The sequence below is a fragment of the Erythranthe guttata genome, chromosome 3, assembly GCF_056151865.1.
Source record: "Erythranthe guttata isolate IM_541 chromosome 3, IM_541, whole genome shotgun sequence".
NCBI lineage: Eukaryota > Viridiplantae > Streptophyta > Magnoliopsida > Lamiales > Phrymaceae > Erythranthe > Erythranthe guttata.
The window spans coordinates 16,387,284-16,399,551 of record NC_142535.1 but is presented as its reverse complement, the minus strand read 5'-3'; the positions used below and the strand labels follow the sequence as shown (position 1 = coordinate 16,399,551).

Sequence of the window (12,268 nt, the reverse complement as noted above, 5' to 3'; positions counted from 1 at the left end):
TTTTTTGTTTTTTATGAATATTTTAGATTTTGTTCTCGGCTGCAAGTTTTATTTTTTTTGAACACATTTGACTACAAAGTTGTAATTTGTAAAGTATGTAATTTATATATGGCTCAATATAAGCCTGACCTAAATTCAAAGCCCGAACAAATACACGAGCCAAGTTTGAGCCTATTACCATGAAGCACGATGGTATTTAAGTTTGACCCTATAGTAATAATGCCCAACGATGGCATTTGAGTTCGAACCAATCCAAACTCGACTCATACGGTCCTATTGCCAACCATACTTGATAGGTAACCGTCCTATTGTTTAGATATGTTATAGGGTAGCAAGTTTGGTAGTAGGTACTAATTAGGTTTCATTTTTTTCAACCCATTGCCATTGTTAGGTACATTTATCTCCCATTTTGGAACTATTCTTGAAGGATTGAAATTGATCTTGGCTTGGTACATTTGATTGTTTTCCCTGCGAGACATATTAATTTGATTACAAGAATAAATTTACAAATTACAATTGTAACCCCCCACTATTCTTATTTACAATACAATCATCAATTTCTTCCATTTCCACTGCTTTACACATTTCCTAACAACCATTTCTTGACAATAATCCAAAGATTACTCCAAAGAGATGGCAAAAAAAAAAAAAAAAAAAAAAAACAGAAGATTGAAATTTAAACTAGGCTACCTTCGATAAAATCTAGCCTTCTGCTTGATCTTTAGCTATATCCGAGGTTTTTAATTTATCGTGATAATAATATTAACATTGGGGCTATAATTTAGAGCAGAAACAAGTTTAATTCAAACGAGCGGCTCTACGGTACTACTACAACTGCTATCTTTGGCGGGAGGCGGAGGAGGCCTTATCATCACGCTTTGAACAAATGCAATCATCTACACGAAAAAAATAGAAAAAATAAATAAATACAAACTTATAATCAAAGTTGTCATTTTTATGAATTATTAGCTATTTTATGAAGTGGGGTACTTACAGCAGCTAAGCCGGAGCACATAATGCTGAATCCCGGGTAGTAAAACGGTGCATTATCCGATAGAAACAGAGCTAAGGAAAGAAAATGAAAACTGATTTTTTTTTCTCGGATGAAATTTATTAAGAAATGTTTAAATTTGGTAGAGAATAATTTTTTACTTACCTGTTAAAGGGCTAAAAGCAAGAGGCGAGACTATGTTGGAAAACGAACATATGCCTGTAATGCACCCTTGAGCCTTTCCCTGATAGCACGGAAATATTAATAAAATTTTCGTACAATTTGAGCAACTCAATTAACGAAAAAAATCAAATGAAATATTTATCAGCCGATATAAGGCTCACTTGTTCACTAGGTCCTGTTTGTTTGGATGCAATACTTCGTAGCTGCAAATGAAAACGAGAATTTTCGAAGTCAAATTTGATGATTCAAGATAATAAATAAATCAAGAAATGTGCTTCGGAGAACAAATTTGAAAAAAATCGTACACATGGAATTGCAAATGTCGCGAGAACTGATATCATTGCAGCAGCATAAGGAACCTGCCAAAAAAAAAAAGAAATCCCCGTTATATCGTAATAGTTCCGTGTGGTAAATAAGTCGATAAATGATAATACATACCCAAGGTGCCCAAGCGACGCTGTAAAGTATCATCTGCACTCGTATAAAACGTAGTTAATTAGTGAGGAATACTTATATATTTTAATAAAATTTGATCTCCATAAATTATTTTAGTGGAAAAAATGATCCGTAAGAAGTGTGAATTACGAAGAATTTCGTACATGAGCAAAGCTGAAAAAGAGCCCTAGAGAAAGCATCTTTTCTTCTCCCATGAGTGGGGTTAATATGGGCATGAGAATCAGCTGTAATAATTCATAACCAAATTCAATCATACATATATCAAACAATATTATAATTTTACGAAATTAAAAAAAAAATGCGTTTAATTAATGGAAATGCGTGGATAAAAAACTACCTGCGATATCGATCCAGCCATTCCAGCAATTATCATCAAATCAGCAAATTGATTTTTGTTGAAGTGAAACTGAGCCTTCAAGTAATACTGCACGTGATTTCGATAAATTAAAAAATAAAATAAATAAACATATTAAAATTAGTCTTAATTTCAAAAATTCAGATAAAAGTAGCCAGTAAATTCAAAAGGCAATGTACCATCAAAGAAGCATGGAGTCCAACATCTCCGACATTGATGAAGAATGCAACCACAGCTGCTTTCGAAAATGTGGGGCTGACGTTTATTCATATCGATAAGATTCAATTTCCGGAACGATTTAAAAAAAATAAAAATAATAATAATTAGAAAATGAATTGTTATTATGGCTGACCTAGTTTTTAACAAGCAAATGGTATCATCCATCGAAGGCAGAGTATCGAAAAGATTCCATTTTTTCGAGGGAGCTTTCTCAAGAAGGCAAACAGTTTCTTCCGCGCTCTTCGTGCAATTACTATTACTCATCATCGATTCGGGGAGAAACACTCTCATATAGAACAACGCGATAACCGACATTGCAGCAGCAACCTATATACATGCACATTATAAAAAATGTACTATTATTATAAGATATTCTTTTTTATTTGCATGATTTAAATATAAAAGGAAGAATGAGGGATTTAAAAAAGAATACTTGAAAAGTTGTGGAAGTCGAGAGAAAACGAGTCGAAAAATTGCCGAAAACGAAAGAAGACGAAGAAAAGCCCGACATGATTCCGAATACTGCAGCCCTTTTGCCCTCTGGAACATTATCTGCCTGTAATTAACATAAAACTATGTCATAATTAATTTAAAAAAATAAATTGTGTTATGTCCCATTATATTATGTATATAGAGAGGGGTAAAAGAGGAAATGTTACCACATATGCAAGAGCAAGAAACTGAACACTTCCTTCACTAGCCATGGAAATTAGAGTTTTGAACACATAGTAAGCGTAGAAGTAATATTTTGTCCTCCTGTAAGCCAATATCACTGTAATAATAAATCACGTAGGTTAGTTTATATATTTGATCCGTAAATTTTTCGATTTTGGAACAATATTTTTTCTTTTAGAAATTTTAAAAATTCCGATTTTTTCGATACTCAAATTTGGACGTGAATTGGAATATATACGAGGTTCCGATTTTCGATCAGATTTTAATTCCTCCAATTTTGTTCCCCTAAAATTAATGTCATTATGCATTTGCCGTCGATTCCGGTCCGGACAAAATCCGATTATTTTTTTTGAAAATTATAATTTCTATCCGATCCCTCCGATTTTTTATCCTACACCAAACATATTAAATATTGGTAAATTAAATTAACATAAAATAGAATGAAGATTGGGCCTCTTTAAGTATTCAAATGTACATGAACAAAAGTTTAAGGCCCATTTAATAATTTCGAATTATTCCAAGGCCCATGTTATAAAATTCTAAGTATACTAATTAGAAATGTTACTTCCTAAGTAAGATAAATAAATACAAGAATATACCTTTTTTCTGCTTTATTCACTCTTTCACTGTCACAATATACTTTTTTTTTTTCTTTTCTGTTTATGTAAAAAAAAGGAATATACTTTTTTTTCTTTTTTCGTACAGTTAATTAAACGTGCAGGCATGAAATTCATCCTTTAGGAATTCTTGGTGTCAGAATGTGTATGTAATTAATTAGAGAACTATTATGGGATTAGAGAGAGATTATATGGTTAATTAATTGATAATTAGAAGTAAATCAAAAAATAAAAAAATAAAATTAAATTAGTGTACCTAGTGGAAAAATTGAAAGTGTCATGGGGACAGTGAGCATGACTTTTCTTCCATACGTGTCGGAGAGATTCCCCACCAAAGGCATCACCACAAGTGATCCCAGACCAATTATCTGCCAACACGTGTAAATTCATAATTATCATTTGAATATTCACTAATTAATGGTCTTGTTAATGCTCCACGTGTAATCTGGGTGCATCATGCATGCTCACACTAATTTTTTTTTACAGGAAATCATTAAAAAAAAGAATAAGTAAATATTTATAAACTTTATTTAAATTAACATAATTCAAGATATAATATTTCCCAAAAATGAATTAGATTTTCTTCAAAAGCAATTTTTTTTGCTACATTTTGGAATTCAAATTTACAATTAACTATAAATTTTTAAATGATATATTATATATATATGATGTATTAATGTTGAAAACAGGTCCCTACATTATGAACATGTTATGAATGTGACCTAGGAAATTATTAGAGGTGGACTTAATTAATCGGAACAAAAAGTCTAGTGCTATAAACCGGCCAACTGCCATATAGGGACTCTTATTTTTAGGATATTAATGCCCAAATAAAGTTTTGGAGGGGTCAAATTTCAATTTAGTATTGTCAATGGTGGAGAGGTTAAATTCTTGTAGTAATTTACAAGAGAAGATATAATTTAGGGATGGGATGGGGGGGGGGGGGCGGGGGGGGTCATTTTGTAGTATAGAATTGGCAAGAATTGGAGTGGACATAACGTAATTAGTGTTGCTTGCCACTTTGTATGTCTTGCATATATTGTGCGGGACAAAAATCGAATGAATCACATCGAAAGTTGGTATATATTCAGAAAAAAAAATTATGGTTTTTTTCAAAATGAAAGACTAATTCCAGTTATGTTTTGAAAAAAAAAAACATTGAGAATCGAAACTTCATAAATTGGAATGATATTATTCTAAAATTGAAATTTCGGAAATTCCAATTTTCGGCAAAGGGTTATAAAATTGAAATTGTGAAAGAAGATTGTGATGTAGAGAATATTATTAGAAAATTGAGTTAAAATAAACAAACAATCTTTTAGTTCTTTTTGGACAAGGGAATACACTAAAATATTAACTTAGAAAATTAAATTTATTCCAAATAAAAAATAAATAAAAATTATATTGGGGACCCCCTACCCCCATATAGTATCTCCCATGGTCCATCTCCATCTACAAATGCGTTTTCACAATAAAAGACAATTGTCCAATGATATTAATACTCATTAGTACATTCAAATTAGTGCAAGATAATTAATTACTCATTTATTTAATTGGCTTACTTTATGCTCTTTATTACTACTAATCTCTTAGAATTAATTTTAGGAAATGACTCACACCTAATAAAGTGTGTGACAAGATCGGTAGAGTTGAGAAAGTGATGTTGAAAAGAGAAACCCAACTTCCAAGCTATGTTTCTAATTATCTTTTACTATTCATTAACGGAAAAACTACAATTTTAGTCTCTCAAATTTGTACCAGTTTTACATTTGGTTACCGTCGTTCGTAAAAAAACATATTTTGTCCTTCATATTTCATCAATTTGACAAATTTTGGTCATTTTCGTTAATTTACCGTTAGTGTGTCAATTAAGAGAGTGGTGGACACATGCTTGATTCCGTTAGTATTAACGAAAAATTAACAAAAATGTTAAATTATTGAAACACGAGGGACTAAATCTGTTTTCTGTGAACATAGGGGACCAAATGTAGAATCGAGGTAAACTTGAGGGACCGAAAGTGTAATTTTCCCATTCATTAACATTTCAATTTTCATAGTTATTCATTGTTATCCTTTTCAAAGAAATTTAATTATGACTATTCACTAATCACTTTAAATAACTATTATATGCATTATATAGTACAAAATTTGATTGATTTATTTATTTGTAACCATTTCACATGGATAAACTACTAACTATACATCTAAGAAAAGAAAAAGGGGCAATAAAATTTACTTTTTTCACACCCTATAAGTCTTTTCAAAGTTGTGGGCAATTAAATATCCAGGAGAATATTGTTTTTTTCCCTTGAAAATCCTTTTTTTTAATGAGGAAAATAAACTTTATTACAAAACATGACACAATTAATAGGATTTATGGAAATAAATTAAATTTAGTAAAAAAAAAAAATGATCGAAGCGTATCAGAAAAGGAGATTCCGCTCACATGATCAAGCACTTAAATTGCTTTCATTGAAGAACAAGATGTAGAATTCATAGTTGCCGGCTAACGAAGCAATGTGTGAAAACGGTAAATATATAATTTTTATTTCAACAAAATAAATAAAAAATAAAAACAAGAAAATTTAATTTAATTTACAATGTAGGGGAGAATTACTAGAAAAAGACACCGTAGCGCTCACAATGAAATGTCACTAATTAAAATCAATGAGAAGTTATGGTAATCTTTAAAAAAAATATATATAAATAATTATATTATATAAATAATGGGTTTAATTAATTGATATGCATATTAGATTAAAAATAAAAATAAAAATAAAAAGAATTATATTATATATATATATATATATATATAACGTACCGCTTGTTGAGCGCCGGTGAGATATATGGCCAAAGAGCATTCATCTTTGCCGGGACAAAGGGCGGTCATTGTGACGTCGGTGATGGCCGGAACCACCATGAAGTTGGCGAAGCAGTAGAGGAACACCGTCATGAACAGGTGGCTCAGCCCAAACCCCTTCTCCATTTTCTCTCTCTAGATGTGTATGTGTGTTTTAGTGAGAGAGAGAGAGAGAAAGTTGTGTATGTGCAACCCTCTCTCTTTGTATGTTTAAATGTGCTCAAAAAAGAACATTGGTTGAAGAGCACAAGAGAGTGGCAGTGTGTACGTGCCTCTTTTTATAATATTGGTCTCCCAAATTCACTGTTCCATGGTCAAAAAAAATAAATTACAAAGGGAAAGAAAGTAAAAGAAAAAAGCAATAAATTAAAGAGTAAATTACAAAAAAAACCCCTGTACTTATACTAAATTATGAAAAACATCCCTACTTATTCGTAATTACTAAAATCCTCCCTGACGATTGTTTTCATCTTACATCAACCCCTCACGGTGTGATTTTTCATGGAATGTTTTGGATTCCAAGTAATATTTCCCGAAAAATGTTGATTCTACCCTACAAACGTGACTTTTATTTGTACTACTTTTGAAAGGCAAAAATTATCCCTAGGGAAGCTCGGCTTAGCACAAAATCTTTATTTCTTCTTAAATAACACATTCACAACTTTTCCGTAGCATTAAGAAATGCCACGTTTACAAGGGTATAATTGACATTCTTTGAGAAACATTTACTGGAATAACAATTTAACAAAGATTCCATCAAAAATTGCACCGTAATGGGGTCGGTGTAAGATGGAAACAAACGTTAAGGGAATTTCAACAACTACGAATAAGTGGGGGTGCTTTTCATAATGTAACATAAGTTTAGGGGGGGTTTCATAATATACCCTAAATGAAATTGTTAATAACGAAAAAGAAAATAAAAGTAACCAATCACAAATGATAGTTTTATCAATAAGGAAGAGTATATAATAAAGTTGATTTTGCTTGTGCCTTACTTGGGAGTGAGTTTTACATATAAACAATCTCATAGGGGGGGTGGGGGTGGGGGTGGGGGGCGGGGGGCGGTGAACATAAGTCAAAGAGTAATGAGAGTGCGAAGTTGAAATGATGCGTAGCTTATAAGTTGATGAAAGGGGCAAAAATGAAGCAAAAGGAAAAGAAGGTTTGTGCAGCAATATAATGTAATTACTTCATATTTTGATGCGTACAAGCTTCACCACAATTATCAATTTATATATTCTTTTTGATATTGATATTTTATTGTTTTTTAGTTTAATGTCAATATATTGAGATAACTAATTAACATGTGCAATTTATAAAATTAGATATGAATAAATATTCTAGGAAAAATTATGGTTTTGTTTTTAATTGAGCAAAGGGATATGTTTGAAGGTGCTTCTACCCTTATATCCTAGCATACACAATCCGTCTGCATTTTTTTTTAAATAATTCAATAAGGTCTCGTTTGGTTGTGGAGATTAATCATGATTAACTAAATAATTGGACTTTGTTTGGTATTTGTTATCCCAATAATTTGTTGGTCGATGTGTAAATATTATGTTATCATGATTTATCTTGCCTTTTAAAAATCTTTTTATGTACCTTTCAAGATCCATTAATACAATTGTGTTTCATTAGATTATTTAATCTTATATTTGCAACCAAACGAGACCTAAGTGTTCAAAAGCACGTCATGCATTATATATTGACGAGACCAACAAAATAATTATGTTACTTCAATAATTGTGCTTAAGTAGCGCGGGTTGATTGTTTGAATGCATAAATCTAAGTACAAACAAAACCCTTGCATAATAATTAGGAATAATAATTAGGTAATTAGAGTGCAATTGCTTGGAACATGTGACTTCCTTAGGTGTTTAAAGAAAAGGGAAATCAGTAAAAACTCCCGATTTGAAATTGCATTTTAAAATGTTAAAGCGTACATTAGACTAAAAATAATAAATTGACTAACAAAAAACAATATTAAAGCTGATGAAAGAAAAATTAGAGTGTATAGAACGGATGAGAGAAACTCTATCACGCGATGCATTTGTCGGGCCGTCGAGGATGTAGTTGCCGGTTTATGAAATGATGGTTGTTTCAATTTCATCGGTGGAGGTGTTTGATGTCCAGACAGTGGTGCCTCGACGTCGATGGAGGTTTTTTCATGTCCAGACTCATCGACGGCGGTGGAGGTTTTTGATATCCAAATGGTGGTGCCTTGGTGATGGTGGAGGTGTTTGATGTCCAAATAATGGTACCTCGACGGCGGCCGTTGGTAAGTAGGAGATAATCGCACATTCGTACGGATTCACGATGATGAGGAATGTAGTGTTAGAACTATTCAAAGAGTAAATTTTTTATGTAATGAAGAAAATTAGTTTGAAACTTTTCCTACTATTGAAGTTGTGTCCATTACCTTTGTGAAAAGCAGGCAAATTCGCAAATACACTGTTGATTTTAGGGCTAAATACAGTTTGCACCCTTAAACTATAGGGGTGGTAACACTTACCCCTTAAAGTTACAAATGTAACACTTACCCCCCTCATTAATGAATTTAAAGGTATAATTTTGATTTTGAATGATGTGGTATTTTTTTCTTCCCATATTGTCCTTCTAGCCATTAAATAAATAATGAATATGTAATAATAAAAAATTCGACAACTTTGCCAAAACTTAATTTTATTATTTCAATATTGTAAATTTATGAATGAAAAAAATTGAATTTTAGTGTATTTTTGTTTTATCTTGTGTTCATTTGTAGCTAATAAAAATTTAACGATTATTCGAATTTTAATTATGATTTTATAGTTTATATATTTATTTTAATGCGTATATGATCTAATATAATCATCCCACTTTTTACTTTGAGAATCACAAAATGTATTCAAAAATTAATAAGAAATTATTATTTAAACATCTAAATATTTAAATATTATTTTATTAAAATTTATATTTAAGTAACTAAAATAAATTTTCAAATCAATAATTATCATAAAAAAATTGGCCATTTAAGTCTTGAAAATAATTTTTTTCTTGCAAATGTTTAACGTATTTAATATATTTTTTAAAATATTGAGATTTTTATTTATATTAGGGTCTATAGTAACTAAAATGTGGAGTTAAACATAAATCAAAATATTTTTTTAATAATTATTATATTTTATAAAATTTAGTTTTTGAAATATTATTGAAAATATTTTATTATATATGCATCAATATAATAGCTAGAAAGACAATTTTGGAAGAAAAAATGCCACATCATTCAAAATCAAAGTTTTATCATTAAATTCATTAATGAGGGGGGTAAGTGTTACATTTGTAACTTTAAGAGGGTAAGTGTTACCACCCCTATAGTTTAAGGGTGCAAACTGTATTTAACCCTTGATTTTATGTACTAAAAATAGTTGCCAACATTTGTGATGGATCTCTTCAGGCATAATTGGGCCTTTTCTTATTTTTTCACTCAATAATTTATTGGGCCCTTTGATACAACTAGAGTAATAATAATAATAATAATAATAATAATAATAATAATAATAATAATAATAATAATAATAATAATAATAATAATAATAATAAAATCAAGTTCTAAAGTGTAATTTGTTTAGCATATTCCAATTTCGTATTCGATATTACTATTTGTAACAAGATCTTCTAAAGTGTCAGATCCTTTATATCTATATATTAATTTTCTGGCTGATAAAATGTGACTTTTATGTTTTTGGCCTATTTTCAGATTTTTTTTTCTCTAAAAGACAATGACAATTATGAAAATGAAGTGCGACTTATTCCAATGGTAACACAATGTTTGAACTTAATTTTCACGACTGTGACACAAATAAACTCTAGACAAATTTAAGCACTGACAAAATTTGCATTTGTATAGTTGGTTTCATATTATAATGTTTTTGTGGCACATATTCATACCTCACGTTATAACATGTCTAAAATTTTAAGTGCTCTTAAAAATTATGATAAATTACAAAGACCTCAAAGGTAAAGTTTAATTACGAAAAAAACTCTCAGTCTTTGAATAATTACGAGCAATACCTTTAGTCTCCGTGTGATGAATTTACACCCACAGATTTAACAGTAATGGAATCAAATAGATCCATGGAATATCTATTTTAATGAACATAATACCCTTATGCGTCTAATTGTAAGATTTGTAAAACAAATCTTTTTTTATATATATAATTTTATTTTGTTTTATTAGGTAACAAACTAGGCTAACCATGTGTAACAAACTCGATCGAACGATCGTTGACACTGAATTCGAATTTGGGTCAATTGACTCAGACTCACTCGCTCCAACCGTTAGATCATTCCTTATATAATTACAAGTAACTTGGAAATTCTAAAATATGTTACACGATGCATAAACAACTTATACAATGTTGTAGTACAAATTTAATCAATTTATCCTTATTTTACAACTTTTTTGAACCATAGAAAGATAATTAGTAGTTGGTAGGATTTTGAAAATTCATAAACACAATAAAAAGTTATTAAATTAAAAAAAAAAAAAAAAAAAAAAAAAACCAATTTTGTTTCTAGAAGCTAGACTATGTATAATGCATGGAGAATAAATATCTGAAATATATGGATAACATAAGCTGACCAATCACAGCCACTGGATGAAATAATATAATCCAACCAAATCCAATTCAATTATAATTCCACCATTTTCATTTTACTCTCTGCACATTTCATTCCTTATTATTTCTCTCTTCAGTCCCCAATTCCACTTAATTTGCGATTATGGCCACAATCACAAATTTCTTAGCCAAACAAGCCCCATATCTCACCCCCATCACAAACACCACCCCTCAATTTTCCTCCCTACATTCATCCAAATCCAAATCCAAATCCAAACAAAAATTCCCCAATCTAGAAACCAAAAGCCGCCGGAAATTCAGCACCGCCGTCTCCGTCTCCGCCGCCGCCGCGGCCTCTCCGGGTGCGGAGAAGTTGAAAAAAGGCGACGAGAGAGTGAAGCAAGTCCACACCGCCGACGAGTTCGACGAAGCCCTACGCGCCGCGAAGAACCGGCTGGTGGTGGTGGAGTTCGCCGCCAGCCACAGCGCGAAGAGCAGCAAGATCTACCCGTTCATGGTGGACCTGAGCCGCAACTGCAGCGACGTCGACTTCCTCCTGGTGATGGGCGACGAATCCGACGAGACGCGCCGCCTCTGCGCCCGGGAGAAAGTCGAGCAGGTCCCGCACTTCAGCTTCTACAAATCCATGGAGAAGATCCACGAGGAGGAAGGGATCGGCCCCGACGTACTCGCCGGAGACGTCCTCTACTACGGCGACAGCCACTCCGCCGTGCTCCAGATCCACTCCGGCGAGGACGTGGAGAAGCTGATCGGAGACCACAAAATCGACGGCAAATTGATCGTTCTGGACGTCGGATTGAAGCACTGCGGCCCCTGCGTGAAGGTGTACCCGACGGTGATAAAGCTCTCCAGATCGATGGAGGATACGGTGGTGTTTGCGCGGATGAACGGAGATGAAAACGAGAGCTGTATGAAGTTTTTGAAGGATATGGAAGTTGTGGAGGTGCCCACTTTTCTGTTCATTAGAAATGGTGAGATTTGCGGGCGGTATGTCGGGTCGGGTAAAGGCGAGCTTATCGGCGAGATTCTTAGATACCAGGGTGTTCGGGTCACTTATTGAAATTTTTTATTATTTTTCATTAATTAAGTTTAATTATACAAAATTAGAATAATTTGGATGATGTTTATTTGGATTTTATATTTTTTGGTGGATTTGTGTGACAATTAATTTTTGAAGGGATATATACTTTTAAGTAATCACTTGATTTATATCAAACAATCTTAATTAACTATGTCATTTGGTTCTTAATTAACCATTACTACCCTCTTAATTGATGGATTAAAGTTAAA

The 12,268-nt window shown here is 32.0% G+C and overlaps 2 protein-coding genes across 3 annotated transcripts; one reads left to right on the top strand and one right to left on the bottom strand.

Annotated features, from left to right (window-relative positions):
• Positions 1 to 462: 462 nt before the first annotated feature.
• LOC105950801 (Major facilitator superfamily protein) lies at positions 463 to 6,658 on the bottom strand. 2 transcript variants are annotated; one of them, XM_012974167.2, is made up of 14 exons: positions 6,318 to 6,658; positions 3,753 to 3,864; positions 2,864 to 2,976; positions 2,638 to 2,760; positions 2,338 to 2,531; positions 2,165 to 2,240; positions 1,968 to 2,054; positions 1,774 to 1,854; positions 1,613 to 1,645; positions 1,480 to 1,533; positions 1,336 to 1,377; positions 1,157 to 1,235; positions 995 to 1,065; positions 463 to 896 (listed from the first exon to the last, which is right to left on the bottom strand). In XM_012974167.2, the coding sequence occupies exons 1-14, from the start codon at positions 6,480 to 6,482 to the stop codon at positions 804 to 806; spliced, it is 1,323 nt and encodes a 440-aa protein (XP_012829621.2). In that variant the 5' UTR covers positions 6,483 to 6,658; the 3' UTR covers positions 463 to 803. The 2 variants fall into 2 exon arrangements, with proteins under 2 accessions (XP_012829621.2, XP_088671860.1); XM_088815734.1 differs by having other exon boundaries at positions 469 to 896; positions 3,796 to 3,864; positions 6,318 to 6,489.
• A 4,296-nt stretch (positions 6,659 to 10,954) lies between these two features.
• CDSP32 (chloroplastic drought-induced stress protein of 32 kD) lies at positions 10,955 to 12,175 on the top strand. The gene has a single exon (XM_012974129.2). The coding sequence runs from the start codon at positions 11,121 to 11,123 to the stop codon at positions 12,036 to 12,038; it is 918 nt and encodes a 305-aa protein (XP_012829583.2). The 5' UTR covers positions 10,955 to 11,120; the 3' UTR covers positions 12,039 to 12,175.
• Positions 12,176 to 12,268: the final 93 nt, after the last annotated feature.

What these genes read in the sequence shown, in the direction of transcription:
- LOC105950801 (XM_012974167.2), bottom strand. Translation starts at nt 6,482, where the DNA reads ATGGAGAAGGGGTTTGGGCTGAGCCACCTGTTCATGACGGTGTTCCTC. An exon ending in AAACAGGACCTAGTGAACAA is followed by an intron (nt 1,236 to 1,335) that starts GTGAGCCTTATA and finishes CCGTGCTATCAG; the next exon opens with GGAAAGGCTCAAGGGTGCAT. An exon ending in TGTGCTCCGGCTTAGCTGCT is followed by an intron (nt 897 to 994) that starts GTAAGTACCCCA and finishes TTTTTCGTGTAG; the next exon opens with ATGATTGCATTTGTTCAAAG.
- CDSP32 (XM_012974129.2), top strand. Translation starts at nt 11,121, where the DNA reads ATGGCCACAATCACAAATTTCTTAGCCAAACAAGCCCCATATCTCACC.